General features: G+C 40.9%; 1 protein-coding gene across 2 annotated transcripts; it reads right to left on the bottom strand.

Moving 5' to 3' along the window:
• Positions 1-16468: 16468 nt before the first annotated feature.
• On the bottom strand, positions 16469-20760 carry LOC133915961 (serine/threonine-protein kinase RIPK-like). Of its 2 annotated transcripts, none has more exons than XM_062359402.1 (4): positions 20078-20760; positions 19828-19963; positions 17989-18125; positions 16469-17280 (listed from the first exon to the last, which is right to left on the bottom strand). In XM_062359402.1, exons 1-4 carry the CDS (start codon positions 20528-20530, stop codon positions 16585-16587), a joined length of 1422 nt encoding a protein of 473 aa, XP_062215386.1. In that variant the 5' UTR covers positions 20531-20760; the 3' UTR covers positions 16469-16584. The 2 variants fall into 2 exon arrangements, with proteins under 2 accessions (XP_062215386.1, XP_062215387.1); XM_062359403.1 differs by having other exon boundaries at positions 16469-17223; positions 20078-20757.
• Positions 20761-21411: the final 651 nt, after the last annotated feature.

Genomic DNA, 21411 nt, shown 5'->3' with positions numbered 1-21411 from the left:
CCTTTGGCATCAATCACCAAAAAGGAAAGAGAAGCAAAGATGAAGAACTACTCGCTGTCTGCTGCAAAGTCCTCATCTTCATCACCATCGTCTCTGTTGCCATCATCATCATCATCATAAGGAGAGCTAACCTCGGCTCTTCCTACGTCCTCCTCCTCAGTCTCCTCATCATCAACTTCTTGGGCATGTGAAGTCCCAGCAGCATCTTGAGCATCGTCATACCAAGCCCATCAATTGTCAAAGGTCTCGGGCTCACTAACCTCTTCCTCGGAGGCAAGTGGAGAGCAAGGGGGTTGAATCCCCAAATGAGCATGAATGGCCTTTAGTCTCTCCCCTATCTTTCTCAACCTCACATTAGTCTTGTCTTTGTATTCCTTGATCTTTGTGGCAATATGACTGCATAGCCTTGAGAGCCCTTTTGATAAAGGAAGGAGAACCACGTGAGGAAGATCGACGCTTCGGAGCCGCCCTTTGAGCACTTGGAGCCTCGGGTGGAGGAGAAGGTGGAGGTGTATAGGATTTTGTGCTTACTAACCTCATCCTATAGGGCTTATACTTCACTTCTTTGAAAAAGTTTTTCTTGGTGACCTTCTCAAGCATGTACATAATGTATGACCCATAGACACAACTTTGGGTAGGAGAGTGTGATGCAGTATGAATCTCTTCCCATATGAAATCCACCACACTAAAGGGAGAGGCCTCATTTAACATCCTAGCTAGGAGATTTCTTGACATACCTTGTACTGTTGTGGCATCTCCACTGTTTGGAGCCAACGTGAGACATAACAAGGAGTTAATATATTTGTAGAAAGGCCTCATTCCCGTAGCCGTGCCAAAAGTCACCTTTCCATGATCCTCATACATAAATTCCATATCTTCGGAGGAGAGTTGGGTCTCATTGTGAATTTTGGTCTTTTGCATATCACGAACATCAAATCCAAATACATGGGAAAAAGCTTGATATGTAATTTTGTATTGCTCTCCCTCGATCATCCAAAACATGGTTTGATTTTCCTCATGATCATACCAAAGTGTTGCATAGAATTGGGCGATCACCTCCTCACTCTAATCACATTTTAAACACATGAGATCTTTGATTCTTTTCTCTTCGCAAGCTGCAATAACTTCATTAAAAATCATATCATTCTTCCTTTGTATATAATCCCAATTAATCTATTGCATTGGAGTTATTAGCTTCTTCTTAGTGAGAATCACTGTTTCATAAAAATCTGCTTGAAGGTCACTCCAAAATCGATGATCAGCCACATTTTTCACATACTCAAAATGGATTTTCATATCTTTCTGTTTTCACTTTGCTTGCCTTCTTCATATAGTTTATGACTTGTTTAGGCGTATCCATTGTTGTATGTACCCTGAGAGGCATGTGAAGCTTCAAGGGACCCATTATTGGATTTTTCCTCTTCCTCAATTTCTTCTTGCCTATGAGTACTTGAGCTGGAGCCATGGCTTTTCCCTTGCCTCTATCTCCTATTGTTCCTCTTCCTCTTCCTCTGCCCCGAGATGCCAAAACATCACTATGAGGTACATTTGTGGTTTGGGCCACCTCATCAATCCGAATATCACCAGCTTGGGTTACCCTTACTTTCCTAACAACCTTGCGAACTAGCCTCTGTTGCCACTTTTGCTTCCACTACCACTATCATTGCCACCAGATTCAGTAGGCTACGGAGGCGAATCGCTTTGAGCATGCAGACCAAAACGAGCTTTCGTCCATCTTTGATAGGTTTGAGAATCAAACTTGTCACGACCCATCTTGATATTCCCTAAGATAGATATGAATAGAACGCTTGAGATTCAAGAAGAATTGCACAAGATTTGAACAGATAAACGATTCTCAGACGAACAAGTCTGGACAACTCAGAGTATCCGGGCCAACCCAGATACTTTGGGTAGCCCGACTCTGAGAGAAGAATATGGGATTTGATGATTTGTCCAATGCATTGCACAACCCTTGAAGTATGAGGTTCTAGGATGGATAAGGAATATTTCTTCCAGATGGATTCGACTCTAGATAAAGATATTGAGAGATTGGGTAGAACATTCTTGAGGAGTACCTTTAGGTCACACAATGCTCGAAGAGTCAATCCAGAGGGAAGGACGGAGAATCCGACCTAGAGATGAAGGTGATTTGATGAAGAACTGGCCAAATCCATAGTGGAGACTTGAAATCTCCAGAGGGGGCTTCTTCACAGTGCGAGGGTTGAAAGAGGAGTTGAAAGAATGAGGTGAGGGGTAACTTCTCGGGAGGAAATAGAATCATGGATGACCTGGAGTATCCGGGTGGACCAGGAGACTCCGGTTTGGAAAATAATTCCAAACCGAGAGGCTCTCCCGGAGGGGAACCCGGACCCTCCAGGTGAGTGATAGAATCCGGAGTATCTTGGTTAGCCCGGAGACTCCGGGTTCTGTCAACCCGACAAATGTGGCTAGAGAGCTGAGAACCTCCAGAATCCGGATACTCCAGGCTAGGCTGTGCTATCTAGGTTCTGTAGCTGACAGAATAAAATATTGAGCTTAGATTTGACGAGGATTTTAGAGAGATCAGATAGTTGGACATATAGGACACTTTTACCACTTGTGATCAGCCAGCAAACAACAATACATAACTATGATCACAAATAGCAAATTATGATCAAAAGATCAAGAACCAAATATTTAGAAAATAGCACACAAAAGACATTTTGCAAACTCCCAGCTACAAAAGCTATAAAGCTAAAGCAATCAATTGTATGCAACATATCAAGCCACGTTTGTGAGAATTTAGGATATTTAGCTCACATCTCAACTCGCTAAAACTTCGCTCATCTAGTGGCTTAGTGAGAATATCGGCTAGTTGTCTTTCAGTTCTAAAACATGACGAATATCGATATCCCCATTGGTTGAATGATCTCTCAAGAAATGATGTCGTATGTCTATATGTTTGGTTCTTGAGTATTGCATGGGATTGTTTGCTATTTTGATGACACTCTCATTGTCACACAAAAATGGGACTTTGGTCATGTTGTAGCTATAATCTCTCAAAGTTTGTCTCATCCAAAGAAGTTGAGCACAACAAGCACCCGCGGCAACATACTCGGCTTCGGCGGTGGAAAGGGCTACGAAATTTTGTTTCTTAGATGATCAAGACACCAAGGACCTACCCCAGAATTGGCAAGTCCCGGATTTGCTCTTCCTATCCACTTTGCCATCGGCATAATCGGAATCCGAGTAGCTGATGAGTTCAAAGGATGAACCTTTATGATACCATAAGCTAAAGTAAGGGGTATGAACCAAATATTTAAGAATTCTCTTAACGACCACTAAATGGCACTCTTTAGGAGTGACTTGAAATCTTGCAAACATACACACACTACGCATAACAAAGGTAAAACAAAGATCCTATCATAGAGCGATATACCTTTTGATCCACGGCTTTCTCTTCTTCATTGAGGTCAAGATGTCTATTGGTTTGCATGGGAGTATTGATAGGCTTCGCATTCTCCATGTCAAACTTCTTAAGCATATCTTTGATGTACTTGGTTTGACATATGAATGTCAATTCCTTTAGTTGTTTGATTTGAAATCCTAGAAAGAACTTCAACTATCTCATCATTGACATTTCAAACCTCTTAGTTATGATCCTACTAAACTCTTCACAAAATATTTTGTTGGTATAACCAAATATAATATCATTGACATATATTTGGCAAATAAATAAATCATTATCAACACTTTTAGTAAAAAGAGTATAATCGGCTTTTCCTATTTCAAAGCCTTTCTTGATAAGAAAATTCTAAGACATTCATACCATGCTCTAGGTGCTTGCTTAACCCCATAAAACACCTTATAGAGTTTATACACATGATGAGGATAGTTAGGATCTTCAAATCTGGGTGGTTGCTCCACATAAACCAATTTGGTCCATTAAGAAAAGCGTTCTTCATATCCATTTTATATAGCTTGTAATCATGGTGAGTAGCATAAGCAAATAATATTCGAATAGACTCAAGCCTACTACGGGAGCATAGGTTTCACCAAAATCCAAACCTCCAATTTGTGTGAAGTCTTGAGCAACCAACCTTATCTTATTCATTGTCACGATCCTGTTCCTATCTTGCTTGTTGCGGAAGACTCATTTGGTGCCAATCATGTTTTGATTGGGTCTTTCCACCAACGACCATCCTTCATTTCTCTTGAAGTTATTGAGTTCTTCTTGCATGACCATCACCTAATTCGGATCACCAAGTGCATCATCTATATTCAAAGGCTCCAAAGAGAAGACAAAATAGTAATATTCACAAAAAATGCAATTCTAGAATGAGTGGTTACTCCCTTTTGTATATTACCAAGTATGTTATCGATGGGATGATCTCTTTGGACACTTTGATGAACTCTTGAGTGTGACACTTGGGATTGGGGTTGAATGTCTTCCACTTCATTATCATCGAGGAATTTGTTGGAGTTATCATGAGCTTGATCTTGATCTTAAGTTGTTGTAGGTGACTCCACTTGAGTTGATGAAAATGGATGAGCTTGATCATTATTGGCCATTTGTAGTTCTTGAGGCTCTTGGGGCTTAATTTCATCTATTGCCATCTTCTTTATCGTCTCATTTGGAATTTCTTCATCTCCTAAAATATTGGAATCAACTTGCTCCACTTGGGAGCCGTTAGGTTCATCAAATGTCATGTCATGCGCAATTTTAACACAACTGGTGGTTTTGTTGAAAACACGGTAGACATAGGCATTTGATCCATAACCAAGTAAGAAACATTCATCTACTTTAGGAGAAATTTTGGAACTTCTTACTTTCTTATTTAGAATAACACATTTACTACCAAAAACTCTAAAGTATGAGACATTAGGCTTGTTATCGATTAGAAGCTCATAGGCGGTCTTCTTCAAGATCTTGTGGAGATACAACTGGTTGATGGTATAACATGCGGTGTTGACGGTCTCTATCCAAAATTAATCCGAAATCTTGTATTCATCAAGCATTGTCCTTGCCGACTTTATGAAAGTATTATTCTTTCTCTCGACAATCCTATTTTATTGAGGGGAGTAGGGTGCCGAGAACTCATGCTTGATTCCTTCTTCATCAAGGAAAATTTCAACTTGTGAATTCTTGAATTTGCTTCCATTGTCACTTCTCACATTCTTGATCTTCACATCAAATTCATTTTGAGCTATTCTCACAAATTTCTTGAGGATGGCTTGTGCTTCACTTTTTTCATTCAAAAAGAATACCCAAGTAAAACGAGAATAATCATCAACAATAACCAAACCATATTTATTACTGCCAATGCCTATATAGGCAATTGGTCCGAATAAGTCCATGTAAAGGAGTTCCAATGACTTTGTGGTCGTCATCACATTTTTAAGGGGTGAGGAGCTCCAATTTACTTTCCCGCTTGACATGCACTACAAATTCTATATTTCTCAAAAGAAATATTTGTTAGTCCAAGGATGGGCTCCCCTTTAGAAATTTAGACAAATTTCTCATACCAACATCGGCTAGTTGGCGATGCCATAGCCAACTCATGCTAGACTTAGCAATCTAGCAAGTTTTAAGTCTCATTTCATTTGTTGAAAAATCAACAAGATAAAGTTTATCCTTCAGCTTGCCAGTGAATGCTATTGAGGCGTCATCCCTTCTAGAGACGGTAACACCCTTATTAGTAAAAAGACAATTGTAACATATCTCACAAAGTTGTGATATGAATAATAAATTATAACTAAGAGATTTAACTAACAAGACATTTGAGATAGAATGATCATTAAAAATAGCAATTTTACCTAAGCCAATTACCTCTCCTTTCACATCATCACCAAAAATGATATTTTCATAGGATCCTTTATTTTCTTCAAATGATGAGAACATCTCCTTCTCTCTGGTCATATGATTTGTGCATCCACTATCTAGCACCCAACTCGATCCATCGGAGGAGTATGCCTACAAAACAATTTTAAGCCTTTGTTTTAGGTATCCAAATTTGTTTTGGTCCTTTCATGTTAGTCACAAGCACTTTTGGTACCCACACATTCTTTTTCACAACTATATCTTTTGTGCGGGCGCCAACATATAGAGCAGCCACTTTACCACGGTGATTCTTTTAAGAACATAAGATGCATAAAATGTGGATTGAGGTACATGGCATTTGGATTATTTGGCTTGTGTGGTGAGATCATTTTGCTTGCCTCCTTTGATGAACATAAGTCACTCCTTGCGATTGATCTCCGCACGCTTACTTGGCTTGCTTGTATACATATCAAATCCAAGACCTCTCTTTTGCCTATTGTTTTTGGTCTCAATTGTCTTGCATAGTGCATCTTTGGATTTGTACGTCTTGATGCACTCATACTTAACCAAGGCGTTTAGCCTCCTATTTTTCTTTTGCAATGCTTGCAAAGATTGAATATTAGTAACACAAGCATTTATATCAATATTGTAACAACGAGAGCAACAATTACTAATGGAAACACTAGAGAGCAAGGTTGCATCATTAGAGGTGAGGGATCTATTCTCAAGAGCATCAAATTGCACTTCAAGAGTTTTATGAGATTCATCTAAATATTTGAAATTCTCTTGAAGTGTAACATTCATACTCTCAAGACTAGCAACGGATTCATTGGCCAAGTTAAGTTGCTTGGGCACCTCCTCAACTTTCTCCCTCTCTTTAGCAAGAAGCTCCTCGAGTTCAAGGTTTCTCCCCTTCTCAAGGATGAGCAAGTCCCCTTGCTTCTCAAGGATCTCCTCTTGACTCTCTATTATTTCCATTAGTTCTTTTATTTTAGACATTGTACTTTTGCTAAGACCTTTAAGCATGCTTTTACAATCACAATCACTATCACCATCGCTATCACTATCTAGGAGCTTGGATTATGATTTTACCTTGCGACTTTTTGCCATGAGACACTTAGGAGTGTCGTCGTCGTTGCTCATGACTAAAAACTGACTTTGTTGGTGTAGAAGAGCGAATGGCGATGGTGGCGACTCCTTCATCATTGGATTCGGAGTTGGAATCCCACTCCTCGCCGATATGAGCTTGACCCGAGAACTTCTTCTTGTGGGTCTTGTACTTATCCTTCTTGTGAGTCTTGTTCTTCTTCTCATCCTTATCTTTGCTCTTTTTCTTGTTCGAACAATCGGCAATGAAGTGGCCAACTTCGCCACACCCATAGCAAGCCATCTTGGATATTCTTCTCTTAGGCATATCTCTCTCGTACTTACTATAGCCACCCTTTTTCATGAATTTCTTGAATTTTCTTACAAAAAAGGCTATCTATTCATCATCCGAGCTTTTCTCTTCACTTGAGCTTGATTCTACAACTTGCTTACTCTTACTTGCCTTGAATGTGACTTCTTTGTTCTTGAAGGTGGAGCTTTGCTTGACAAGATTCTTGACTTCATTTGCTTCCTCCTTTATAAGCTCATGAGCAAGAATCCTCCCAAGTACATCACTTGGTGTGAGCCTCTTGTAATCCCTTCTCTCTCGAATGAGTGTGACCAAGGTGGGGTTCCTTGGTGCAAATGCTCTAAGCAATCTTCTCACCACCTTGTGATCATCAAGCTCTTCATTTTCAAATCCTCTAATTTTGTTCACAAGCACCATCATCGGGTCATACATGGCTTGGGGGCTTTCATCATTCTCCATAACAAATCTTTCCAATTTATCTTCAAGTAACTCAATCTTTGATTCCCTCACACTTGTGGTGCCTTCATATGTGATTTGAAGTGTGTTCCATATCATTTTTGCCTCCTCAAACCCATCAACCTTGTTGAACTCCTCGGGGCTTAAGGCGCCAAGTAGCACACTTGCAGCTTATGCATTGCTGTGTAGGTTTTGATCTTGATCGGAGTTGAGCTCATTGTTTTCATCCAACAACTAAATACTTGTATTAACAATCTTCCAAATACTTGGATGAAGAGATATTAGATACAATTTTATTTTGTGCCTCCAAGAGGCATAATATGTACCATCAAAATATGGTGCACGCCCAGAAGGCGCAGAAATATAAGAATTTGAAGCATTTAATTTTTCATAATTGAATTCAATTGCAGCTCCCTTACCCTTACCATTACCCAATGTTGAAATAGCATCCTTCGGACTTTTCAGGCTTCCCACACCTTTCTCCCCGGACGATGGCATCTTCAAATCCTCTAAGCGGTGAAGCCTTGTAAGAGGTTAGGCACTGATACCAATTGAATGTACAAGATGTCACCTAGAGGGGGTGAATAGCTGTTTTCTGAAATTTAAAAACTTCAAAGCAGATTAAAATGTCTGGATACTCTGGGTTATATAGACTCGGATACTCCGAGTAAACCTGGATACTCTGGCCTAATTAGGAAATAAAAAAACTAAGAACTTTTAAGCAAACCAAATTTAGTCTATGAGTTACCACATGTTATAATAGATGTCTAAAGACCTATTGATTTACAACCTGCAACAAAACACTCACAAGCAAATAGGTCGGGGCAAATCGCCCAAAATCAACTAGAACAAGATAATGTTCACAAAATAAAGGAGACAAGAATTTGTATCCCAAAGTTCAGCCACTCCACAAAGAAGTATTTATGTCTCCGTTGAGGAGCTCACAAAGAGCCGGATCTCTTTCAACCCTTTCCTCACCTAAGTGACCACCAAGATCAAGCTAAGATTGCTTACTCAAATCGTTGGAGGTAATACAAACTTCCCGGTGCACTCCACAAGCTTGGGTGCTCTTCGGGCAACTCCTAACCGTCTAGGAGCTCAAGGCTCCAAAAGTAAAGAACACGGATCTACACCTTGGCGATGAACTCAAGTGCTCAAGATTGGATTTAAGCTCACTAGCTCATTAATCTCACTCTCTCAATCCTACTCCTTAAATCTTCAAAGATTTAAGGCTTTAGAGGAGTTAAGAGGGCTATTGAATGACTATAAATGAGTTTATCCATGAGTAGCTCAGTAGCAAATGAAGGAGGGGGTTAGGGGGTATTTATACCCAGCCTCTCAAAAACTAGTCATTATTGTGCTTTTTGAACTAACCCGGAGTATCCAGATCAACCCGGAGACTCCTAGTTGGCACGCTATGCACAATTATAAGCCTGTCCGGAACTCTACCCGGAGGGTCCGGATGAACACAAAACCCTGGAGTATACGAGTTAACCCGAAGATTTTGGGTTAAACATTTAGGTGCAAACTGAGACTCTGCCGGAGAGAAGTCTAGAGACTCCGATCACCCGAAGTATCTGGGCTAACCTGGAAACTCCAGGTTAAAACAAAAAATCTATCCCGAAAGCTCGGTTCGGAGCTCCACCTGGAGACTCCGAGCTGCTGTCCAGCTACACCCCGACGAAGCGACATGAGTATATCACATTCGGGGATGACAGAAAAGGAAGAGTGAAAGTCAAAAGTATGGTAAAGGTTAGTGAGAGTTTTACTTTTAAATATGTGACTTTGGTAGAGCATCTGTGATATAATTTTCTTTTCATATCTTAGTTGTTGGATGAGGACTTGAAAGTGCATTTTAAACGTGATTCTTCTCAAGTTTTTTTATTCCTCGGACGTTATGGTTTGTCGGATTTCTCAAGTTGGGAGAGTCTTTGGAGCCAGTTTTTTTTTGAGTTTTATGGTTCTTCTTAGTGTTTAATTGCACAACCTTCTTCTAAGTTTTGGATGTGACATAGGAGGTTAGGACACATGAGTTTTGATTTGCTCTCAAGGTTGAGTGCCCTAGATTTGATCTGAGGATTGCTAAAGCTCAAGTTTAAGAAGAACCTTGTTTGTGGTCCTTGTCGGCATGGCAAGATGTTTGTTATCTCTTACTCACCAGTCAATCTATTGATGACTGAATGACCGAATGACCGGAAGAATTTCTCCATATGGATAATGTTGGTCATTCTCGAGTTCGTTCGACGAGTGAGAAGTGGTATGTACTTGTCATTATTGATAACTACTCTTGCTACTCTTGGATCTTCTTTCTTGTGAATAAGGATGAAGTGTTCTCACACTTTCAAAGGTTAGCTTTGAGATTGTTCAAAAACTCCTTAATGCATTGAAAGTAATTTGTAGTGATAATGGCACCAAGTTCAAGAATTATCTCTGTAATACGTTTTGTATTGAACATAGTATTGAGCATCAATTTTCTACCCCACGCGTTCCTCAACAGAATGACGTGATTAAGAGAAAAAAAATCAAACTTTGGTTGAGATAGCTAGGACAATGCTTGATGAGTATAAAACTCCTAAAAAGTTTAGGCAGAAGCTATTAGCACAACTTGCTATATCTTCAATAAGATTTTTTTGCGCTCGAGTTTAAATGTGACTTCTTATGAGTTGTGCTTTGGGAGGAATCAAAAGTTTCTCACTTAAGAGTATTTGGATGTCGTTGCTTCATCCTAAAGCGTGGAAATATTAACAAGTTTCATTCTTCCGATTGGATTTTCTTGGGTTATTCTGTACATGGTCATTCTTACAGGGTTTATAATCTTGACACTAACACCATCATAGATTCATGTGATATGACCTTTGATGGATCAACCCTCTGTGCTAGCCCTGTTCTTAAGTGTGCAGATGATGAAGAGATGAGTGAAAACATCTTCGTAGATGGTGACATTTTAGCTCTCGATGATGATGAGTATGATCAACTACTTTCTGCTATTACACCTGCTTCAGAGTTAGCTCCTGTTTCCTCTACACTGGCAGAAAGTTTTGCAGCCTCTACTTTTACTTCAACTGCTTTTGAGCCTGCTCTAGCAGCATTTGAGGGGGAGATCATTTCACAATACGAGACTCCTCAACACATTCAGCAGAGACATCCCCATAGCTGATGATCAGTGACCTTAGCAAAATAGTAACGAGGTCTAAATTTGCTCAACATGCTCATTTCACTGATTTTGTATTTGTTGCTTCTTTTGAGTTCTATGATGTTGACACACTCTTCCTAATTCAAATTGAGTCAATGTCATACATGAAGAACTAGAAAACTTTAAGAAAAACCAAGTTTGTGTCCTTGTAAAACCACCCCAAATATTTATACCATAGTCATAAAATGAGCCTTTAAAAACAAACAGGGGAAGGATGGGTCTGTAGTTAGAAACAAAGCTAGACTTGTGGCACTTGGTTTCACTCAAATAGAAAGGATATACTTTGAAGAGACATTTGCACGAGTAGTTAGGTTAGAAGCTATTAGGACCCTTCTTATATTTTTGACATCTCAAGGTATTAAGTTGTATCAAATGGATATGAAAAGTGCTGTATTAAATAGTTTTATAAAAGAAGAGGTATATGTAAAGCAACCCCTGATTTTGAGCACCCTAAATATCCACATCGAGTATACAAACTTCAAAAGGCTTTATATGGGTTTATTCAAGCATCTAGGACTTGATATGATACGTTTAAATCATTCTTGTTAGAGCATGGGTATGTGATGGGACTGGTTGATAAAATATTATTCACATTTAGATATGGCAATAATTTTCACTTATTCAGATATACGTGGGTGATATCATTTTTTTGGCTCTTCTCATGCACTTGTGGCTAAGTTTGCAGAAACTATGAGCAGTGAATTCGAGAAACTTCTTCCTTAGGCTTCAAATCAAGTAATGCAAGCAATGTACATTCGTCCACTAGACGAAGTACACCAATGATCTACTGAAGAATTTTGACATGAGCGATATAAAGCCTTTGGCAACACCGACAGCTATCTCAACTATACTTGATCCAAATGAATATGGTGTGGCGGTAGACCAATGGGAGTACAAGAGTGTGGTTGGCTCCCTCCTGTACCTGACGACGATAAGATCTAACATCAACTTCGTTGTCTATTTGTGTGCTCGCTTCTAAGCATCACCAAGGACATCATACTCGTCAAGCGGTGAAGCGCATCTTGAGGTATCTCAAATACATACTTGAGTATGGTCTTTGGTTTTCTGCATCTTCTTCTCTTTCCCTTCAAGATTTTTCGGATGCCTATTTTGTTGGTTATAGGATTGATATAAAGAGTATCTCGGGTACTTATCATTTCTTAGGTAACTCTCTTGTTTATCGGTCTTCTCTCAAGCAGTCTAGTGTTGTGCAATCTACTACTGAAGATGAATATGTTACTGCCGCTAGCTGTTGTTCTTAGGTTTTGTGAATGGTTGCTACTTTGAGAGATTTTTGTGATAGATTTCAAGAGTGTGTCACTTTTATGTGACAACATCAGTGCCATAAGCTTAGCTATAACCTAGTCTAACACTCCAGAACCATACATATAGACATGAGATTCCACTTCTTGCGAGACCACAATAAGAGGGTGGACATTAACTTCAGATATATAGATACCCAACACTAAATTGTTGATATCTTTACCAAACCTCTAGATGCAACAAAGTTTGCTTTTTTGAGAGAAGAGCTTAAAGTGTGTCATCCTTATAGCATTGTGTAAGAGGGAGTTGCAGTTGTACATACTCTATCTTATTTTTATTATCTTTGTATTGCATCATATTATGTAAGATAATCATAGCAGTTAAGCTTTTAATTGTATGTCTTTCGCATTTTTAGTTGCTAGTCTTGAATTTGGAATACGTGGAGTAGTTGTGCGGAGCAATCTTTTAATCTTAGACTCTTTTTAATACTTTGATATGAAATATTTCAAGCAAACTAGCTTTCCTAACGATGACATTTGACAATTTTATAAATCATGTAGACTATAAAATGCTACATTTTTTATCACCATATTCATAATTACTTTGGCTTAGTTAATACTTGTGTTAAGGTTAGGTTGATGAATATCTTGCTCTAAGTTTTTTGGTTCAAGATAGTGGATTGAGTAATATTGCACTATATTATCTATGTTTGTCAAATATTTAGCTTATGATAGAATCTTAGAGGAATATGTGTTTCTTATATCGCAAAGACACTACTTGAAGAATTGAGAATTTATGTCATTTGAATAATATTGAACAATCAAGTTTCTTATGCTAAAATGTGATCTAATACGGCTATCTTGAAGACTCGAGGTGTTTGCTATACCCAATCGTACGACACTTTGATTAGATAAGAGACAACTTGATAATAAAATAAATGACAAAGAACTATGTCTAAATGCTCAATCTTTTTAATCACTTAATCTAACTAAGTCTTGGTTTTATATGTGAGCGTTTGCAAAGCCTACTATCATTAATGCTTGTTTTCCTAATTTAAGATTGAAGTTTGCTAGTTCTTAATGCTGGTCTTCCGTCAGCACGAGGAGATGCTTATGTGGTGGTCGCTTTTACTATGACTCGACTATGTGAACTTAAATACGTCAATAATTTTTCAAGTTTAGCTTGTAAAGCTTCATACTATTATGGCACTGTATCTTTTTGAACCTTTGTGCGATTGTGAGTTTCTTATTCTACTTTTTATAGCCCTTTGATGTTTCTAATATTTGCAAATGTTTCATGATATACTTGTGAAAGCTCGTTATGATTGCATATTCATACATTGCAAGATATTTTGTCTATAATGTTTGCTTTGCTAAAGAGAGAGAAAATATACACTAAATCATAAAGAAGAATGTCGTATAATAAAAATTGTGCATTTATCGAGGAGAGTTTTTTTATTTTTGGTTGTCTTTGCTTTTTTTTTGACTTATATAATTCTCTTATGTCAAGTGACTTATTTTAGTCTTATTTTACTTTTTCTTTAGTTTTTTCATTCAAAATATAGCGACACCGCACCCACGGTGCGAAGAGGTACGAAAGACACAAGAGCCTACTGCGAAAGACACAAGATGCGGGCGTGCATTGGAAATGCGGTCGAGCAGGTTTGGGGCCATGGATATGATGGGCTTTTGCAGAGAGTACTTGAACTTTCTTCATCCTCGAGTGCGTGACAAACGACATTTGTGTCCATTTATTATTCCAAGTGGAGTACGTACGTAGCGTTTCCTCTCTTTTCGTCACCTCCGATCCATCATCGGTGAAACATGCAAGCTAGTGGAATGGAGGATGGACACCATTGATCCACTGACCAGGTGACTGATCCTCCAATATTACGTGAAACAAGTACTCTTCGTTTTATTTAACTTGCTGATGAGAAGGAGAGGAAAAGGTCGTAGTAGAACAGTAGCCTTAGTACTAGCTACCCCTACTCGAGCGTGCTCTCTTTATCTCTCGCTCTCTCTTTCTTTCTTCCGCTATCTCTCTCGTTTTACAGTGATCTATACGAGCTAGCTGCACAGCCCTAGTGCCGGACCTAGCTAGGTCTGCAGAAAAGCGCATCATGGGAGCCATAGCCTGTACGTCCAGATCTGAGCCGCTCCTTTCCGATTCGACGGCCTCGATCGGAGCAGCTCCGGTCGAGCTGCCCTCGCGGTTAGCTGTACTGTAGAGGAGTCAGCAGGAGGAGCTCATGCAGAAGGGATGGGGGGGGGGGTTCGTTAGGCGTGGTCACGTCACGCCAAGACGACCGACGGAGCACGCGACGCGACGCGAATCGAAAAAAGTCTGGATCGAATCTATAGGACCTGCACCACCTGATCGAGGATGTGGACCGGGCTGCATGCTGCCACCGTACTGCTCTGCTGGACTCTAGTGTACCGTCGGTCAGAGCACAGCAGCGTACTGATGGCAGCCATACCGGTAGGTTCGGGTGCGGGTACGGATTTAGGTCGTAAATCCTGTTCACGAATCTAACGGATCGAGTACCTAATCCGTAGCAAATGTAGGCTCAGGCATGAAATTTTTCCTCATGGTGTCCACGAGTAACCGAATATCTTAGCACATCCAAACTCCTAAGATCATGTCCAACTATTTCTTTTCGAAACAAAAATTTTATCGTGAAAATTTTTTTATTCTCTTTAGTATTCTAATGGCTTCCCTTCACAGTTTTCGTCACGAAGAAATTTACAAAATCATTCCTTTTTAGAACGTGTTATCTTCTTTCCCATTCACAATTCCCCTTAAAAAGAAACTATTAAAAATAAAAGAAAATAAAAAGAATATAAAAAAACAAATAAAATAAAAATATATAATTAAAGATAGTCCAGCAACCCAATAGAGCAACGGCACATCCCACCTCTTTCAAATACCTAGAGTCCAATCGATCGGTCAACCCAACGCCCTGCCCTCGAGGTCGCGCCCTGCCACGTGTCGCCCTATGTTGTACGTGCCGCTATTCGCCCCTACACACATCCACGCCAGCAACATATCAGAGTCAGGAACTCAGACATGTTGATCAGCATTACGGAGTTAACTGAAGAATAAACTCCTATTGCAACTTGAGATTTTTTTTTTCTTTTACCAGGCCACCAGGTCACCAGGAGGAGGAATGTACCTTGAGCAGAGGTAGGCACGCAACATGAAAAATTACAGAGATAAATAAGGTTTAAGTTAGAGAAGGAGATGAAAAATTAAACTAAACCATGATATATTGTCATGTTCTCGTGAATAGAAGATTCTATGTAGCATATCTTCTCTCCCCAGTGTAGGATACAATCACTTAGCACACAGGAGTCGGACGGATCAAGCCTTGGGACATAGCACACAAGAGTCGGGAGGCCTATTGCATGGACTGTTGGGTCGTGGGTCAAGAAAATTCAAGAATTACTGTTAGAAATTAACAGTTCAAAAAGAAAAAACTCGAAAACTATAGGAATATCATTTCTGCTTCTTCAATCAGAAAAGTTCAAAAGCTAGAAAACTATAGAAATATCATTTTCACATAGCTTTATCGTTTCCATTTATGTTTTTAATATCATTTCCGGTTTCTCTGATCAGAAAAGTTGGAAATGATCTTTAAACCTGTAAGTTTTACCCTTTTTATTTTCATCCCTAGCGACAAGGGTGGAGCGGAGAAGAACTGTTAAACAACAAGCTGCGAAATAGATATACTTCAGCATTATATGATTGATAAACCACCGACAAATCTACCACGCAAGGATCCAAACTAAGGTGATAGTAAATGGAATATTTGATCCAATGTTGCCCGTATATTTTTGCAGCTAGGAAAATCCTTGTGTTTTTTTCTTCTCCATGCTGCCTTTCATATTTGGGCCCAATTGATAATCCGATTATACTATAATATTTCTTATAACTAAACCTATAAAACAAGATCCATATGTCATATTAAGAATTTTAAAAGACATCGATATGGTTACAATCCAAACCACAATTTTCTCTTAAAAAATTGTTATTGCACATGATTAGTATGACATGAATCCAAACATCACTTTTTTCACCCATGATTTAGCATTGCCCGGATTTTGGTTTTACCGAATTTTGGTTTGGCTCATATTGAGCATGAACCAAACAACCAAATTGAGCTGCAAAAGATTCAAGTGGCCCCTGCACCACTGCATCCTTTGTCCTAGGTCTAAAAAGCCTCCCCTGCCCTACAGTATGTGCTTATCTATCTAGGCACCGCAACAACAAAAACAAGACAAGTGAGCCTGTGCGACCACATCATGGGGCTGTACTTTGCCTTTTCTTTGTTTCTCACCGTAAAAACAAAAAAACAAATGATCCCAAGCCTATAGCAAGTTAGCAACCAAAAGAAACAAGAAATTACAAGAGGGGTGGAATCCTGAACCCCGTAACAAAGGCAGAGAAGATCACCTAACGACCTACGTACGTTTTACCCTACACTTTTCCTTGTCCAGGCATCTGCCACTCCCAAAACTCCTCACTTTGGGCTCTGATGGTCCTCTTTGGAGACCTGGCCGCTTTGGTATGCCTTCTATGGCCATTGCCATTCCCCTTGCTCCTGTCTCTCTCGCCATGTCTTCTCTCCTTTGTGTCCTCTTGTGCTGCCACGTACATTAACGGCTCGCTGGGCACGTCGCCGGTGACGTCGAGGAGGAGCAGCTCTAGATCCTGAACGACTTTGGACATATCGGGCCTGCTCTTTGGGCTGCCACTCAGGCATTGGTACGCCACTAGGGCCGCCTTATGGGCCGCCCTGGCGGAGTACTGGCCCTCCATGGTCGGGTCCATCACCCGCCCCAGTTTTTGCGGGTCCTTGAGCCATGACCGCATGTGTTCCACCAGGTGTCGCTCCCTGCTGGGCCGAGTCTTGTCCACCGCCCGCCTCCCGGAGAGGATCTCCAGGAGGACGACGCCGAAGCTGTAGACGTCACTCTTGGCGGTGAGGTGACCTGTGAGGATGTACTCCGGGGCGGCATACCCATGGGTGCCCATCACACGGGTGGAGACGTGGGTTTCATCTCCCTCTGGCCCGTCCTTGGCGAGCCCAAAGTCCGAGAGCTTCGCCTTGTAGTCCTGGACATCCATGCATGAGAGCAACTGCATGTTAGCAGCCATCTTTAGCGTAGACCCCTGTGCTAGCTCTAATCAAAACTGGGCCGGCCCATTCTTGGAGAAGGAGAAGAAGAATTAAGAAAGGTAAAGAAACACATTCTAATCCTTAATCAATCGAAAGCAATAGTTTGAACAATGGCAACATGTGGATTAATCTTCCTTCTCTTATTTGCTCGCTTTTCTTCGGTCCCTTTTCGAAGAAAAACAGTATGAAAGGATATGAAAAGTAGCATTGCAAATTTGCCATACAGAGACACTGATTTTCCCTGCCCTCCCACAAGTCGCCGCGCCGCCGCCGCAGTTGAAAAGTTAACAGAGCCACGCTACTTGAAGTGAGGGTTTACTACGATTTATCTACCAAGTCAAACTACGTACTGACACGCAGCTTGAAGATTCATTTTGATCAACCAGTTTATTCCTGTGTAGTCAACTCCAGTAAGTACTACTACCCAGGGGCGGAGCTTCTCTATGGCCAACAAGGGTCATGGCCCCCCTCTCATAGAAGTTCTCTAGTAATTGATATTATATAACCTAAATACTAAGTAATTTTTCTCATTTTAAGTTTATCTAAGGCTGTAGGCATGTTTTTAGCCCCCTCTACAATTCACTCCAAGCTCCGCCACTGCTACTACCAGCTAGTAGTAGCATTATTTGGTGAAGAAACTGATGTTAATTTGTAAAAAAAGCAGAGGGAGATTTTAAATTAAATTCAATTAAATAAATTACCGGATCGAGCAGGATGTTGGATGCCTTGAAGTCGCGGTAGATGACGGGCTTCTCCGCGTCGTGAAGGAAGGCCAGCCCCTTGGCGGCGCCCACCGCGATGTTCAGCCGCGTTGACCACGACAAAACGGGCGGGAACTCTGCATGCATGCGCAAAACCATCACAAATTATTACAAATTACTAATTGATCAGCTCAAATAAACAAAGAACATTTGCTTTAAGAAAAATATAGATTACAATGCTAGCTGCATATGTATGTTTTTTTCCTGCTCCATAGATCAACAAACTGCGTGTGTAACTAAAAGTTTGGCTTTGGTAGGTGAAAATGGTATTGTCATATTTCTCATCGACGTCTTTCTAAAAATAAAAGGATTTCTCATGAAAGCTAGTTATATATGTGGTTAGAAAACAGAGACGACAACAGATCGAAAGAAAACTAGATTATATGTGTGGTTCTCAATGTCAACGTGCTACGCATGCAAACTACTTGTTATGAGACGTGCACCTGTTTAACTAACACGCGCGTGACATATGTACAATAGCTAGCAAATATCAGCATTATTGATGTAGAAAACTAGCTAGCGGCGATATTGATCGATCTCTTGCTTGTCAACTGTGCTATATTTGCAGCTTATATTAGTTAGCAGGCAAGCATGCACTCCTAAATAATTTTTATATGATCAATTATTCCTATGACAATACTTAGACTTTATATATCCACTTATATATCGACCATTGGAACCAAGGTAGGTATAGTGGCTTAGTTAATTTGGTGTGTAGAGGTCAAGGTTTTGCTTTGCCAAGTTTTTAGCGTTTTTCTGTCGAGTGAGTCAGAGTAGTTGGAGAGAAATGTAAAACCTAGCTGCTTCGTTCTTCCTATCCTTTCTTACCATCCGCCCACAGGAATGCAAAATGTACTTCTTTGTGCAGCCAACGGAAGAAAGAAGGAGCCGATCGATAAATAAAGTTTGACCAACCACCTTTAATTTGGTCCGGCCCTTTCTTCCTTGGCCTCTTTCCGACTTTGTTTGGTTGTTTACTAATCGATCGTTGAGTTGAACAAGTTAGTGGTAGCTAGCTGGAGAGAGAGAGAGAGAGAGAGAGACTATCGATGAAAGCCATAGCTAGCTGCTACCAAGAACGTTATAACGAACTCGTCGATCGATCGTTGACGAAAGGTCAAAAACAATTAGCTGTATGGCCGTAGTGCAGTACAACTAATCTGGTCGATCGGTCTAATCCAGTTAGGTGATGTGATGCATACATAGCAAAGCAATTAGGCTGATCCAGTTAGGCTGTCAGCCTGCCTGCGAAGTGCGAACGATGACGCCGTCCATTCTGCTGACGCGGCAAGCATGGCGGCCTAATTAAGAGTTTGTTTGTTTCAGTTAAAGATTTTGAAAAGTAGTTTATAGAAGCTGAATTGTGAAAAACTAGATTGTAAAAAGTTAGATTGTGAAAAGTTTTTAGATTGTAGATTTAAAAATTTTTGATGGATAGTTTAGTAAATGGACTTTCATAACCTTTCAAAAGCTGAGAAAAATCAGTTTCTCAAATTCTCACAATCCAACTAACAAATTTTAAAAAACTATAACCAAAAGCTGTCTGTTTGTTTCAGCTTCGGATTGTAAAAGCTGAAAGCCACAATACGAAGCTGAAACAAACAGACGCTAACTTTAACGGCAGATATACTGCATGCATTACTGCTAATTAAATAAGCTGCGAGATAGAATTATTTGTTGATAACATGCACGGACTAATTAACAAAAAAGATATATAAGACACTAATTAAGTATATGTAAAATCAATGTACTTGACTATAGTGAATACCAATTACTCACTCTTGAAGAGGTGGTTCTCGAGGCTGCCTTTGGGCATGTACTCGTAGACCAGCAGGCGGTGCTCCTCCTCGCTGCAGTAGCCCACCAGCTTCACCAGGTTCGGGTGCCGCAGCTGCCCGAGGAAGATCACCTCCGACTGGACGTCATGCACGCAGCAATTAGGTATACTAGCTGTATATATACACACACTCGTCTACGTATGTATATACTCTTGTACGGTACAGCAGCACGTTGGGGTATGCGTACGTACCAGCCATTCCTTGTGCCCCTGCGTGCCCTCGGGGTCCCAGAGCTTGACGGCGATCTGCTGCGCCTTCAGCCCCGGCTTGGCCCCCTCGGCGACGGCGCCCTTGTACACGGGCCCGAACCCGCCCTCCCCCAGGAAGTTGCTGTCCAGGAACCCCTGCGTGGCCGCCTTCAGCTCGCCGACGGTGAACACGTGCAGGTTCGACCCCACCAGCGACACCGACAGGTCCTGGTCCGACGCCGTGCTCATCACCTCCGTCAGCGACAGGCGCTGCTGCAGCAGCCCTGCCGGAGACGAACCGGCGCCTCGTTCGTCAGCTGGCACGTGCTTCGTCCTCGGGCCGGGACGGACCCTGCCGCTCCGGTCGGCCGCACCGCCGCCTCCCAGGCAGCCGCTGAAGAGTATCCTCCACATCGACCGCTGCTGCTGCTGCTGCTTCTTGGACGGCCTCGTCATGATCGCTGCACCATGCAAAGCTGCCGCTGCGCTGCAAATCTGCTGATCGATCGATCCGTTGACAAAGCAAGCTGGCAACACCAAGATCTGGTCTGAAAACTCTGATCGACTCCAGCCGAGTCGAGTCGAGAGATAATGTATGGAGGTCTGCTGCCTGGGGAGTCGGCGAGAGGAGTATTTGTATTTGTAGAGCTAGGGAGGTGTGGAGGGATGACCTACCAACCATGCCGAATGGATGGACGCCTTCCTCTTCTGCTGCTACCGGTAACGCGGCCGCGTTGAGAGGCGTTCGACTTCCATTCCGTCGGAAGACATGTCTCTTCGCTGACCGTTGACTTGTCAGACCAACACATATTTCTTCAATTCACATTTTCCTTTTTCTTTTTTTGTCTCCTCGATTATTGCTACTGGATTTAGTCGCGACGTTTAGACGGAAATGTTGAAAATGCCCGCGTGCTCCTAGTGACTATGTCTTTGGCCTCCAAGTTCGGTGTTAATTTCACATTTCCACTTGGTTAACTACTATCTTTATCTTCAAGAACTGTGAATCAGTTGCATCTTTCCATGCTAAGAAGCTGAACGGATAGTGGTAGTTTACTTGTTGATGAAAACCTCGCCAATGCTGTTGCCAAAGCCTTCCTTTCTGTAAACAAAAACATCACATTTTCACCAATCACGCATATCCTGTTGACGATTATAGCAAACTCAAATTATGAATGAAACCAAACCACGCTCAAGTTGCCAATAAAAGCAAAGCAAACTTATGAGATAAACTATAAACTATGAATGCGCTGCATAGGCAATTTACAAGAAAATGGGTCAAAACCAACAATAAAAGAGGAAAATTGGATTGAAGTGTTATACCAACAATTTTTAGGTCC

The sequence above is a fragment of the Phragmites australis genome, chromosome 4, assembly GCF_958298935.1.
Source record: "Phragmites australis chromosome 4, lpPhrAust1.1, whole genome shotgun sequence".
Lineage (NCBI taxonomy): Eukaryota > Viridiplantae > Streptophyta > Magnoliopsida > Poales > Poaceae > Phragmites > Phragmites australis.
This window is presented reverse-complemented; position numbering and strand designations above follow the sequence as displayed.

Excerpts from the sequence above, each read along its gene's own strand:
- LOC133915961 (XM_062359402.1), bottom strand. The coding sequence starts at position 20,530 with ATGACGAGGCCGTCCAAGAAGCAGCAGCAGCAGCAGCGGTCGATGTGG. Across the intron at positions 19,964-20,077 it reads AGGGGCACAAGGAATGGCTG|TCGGAGGTGATCTTCCTCGG; the intron begins GTACGTACGCAT and ends CATGACGTCCAG. Across the intron at positions 18,126-19,827 it reads CGAGAACCACCTCTTCAAGA|AGTTCCCGCCCGTTTTGTCG; the intron begins GTGAGTAATTGG and ends GCATGCATGCAG.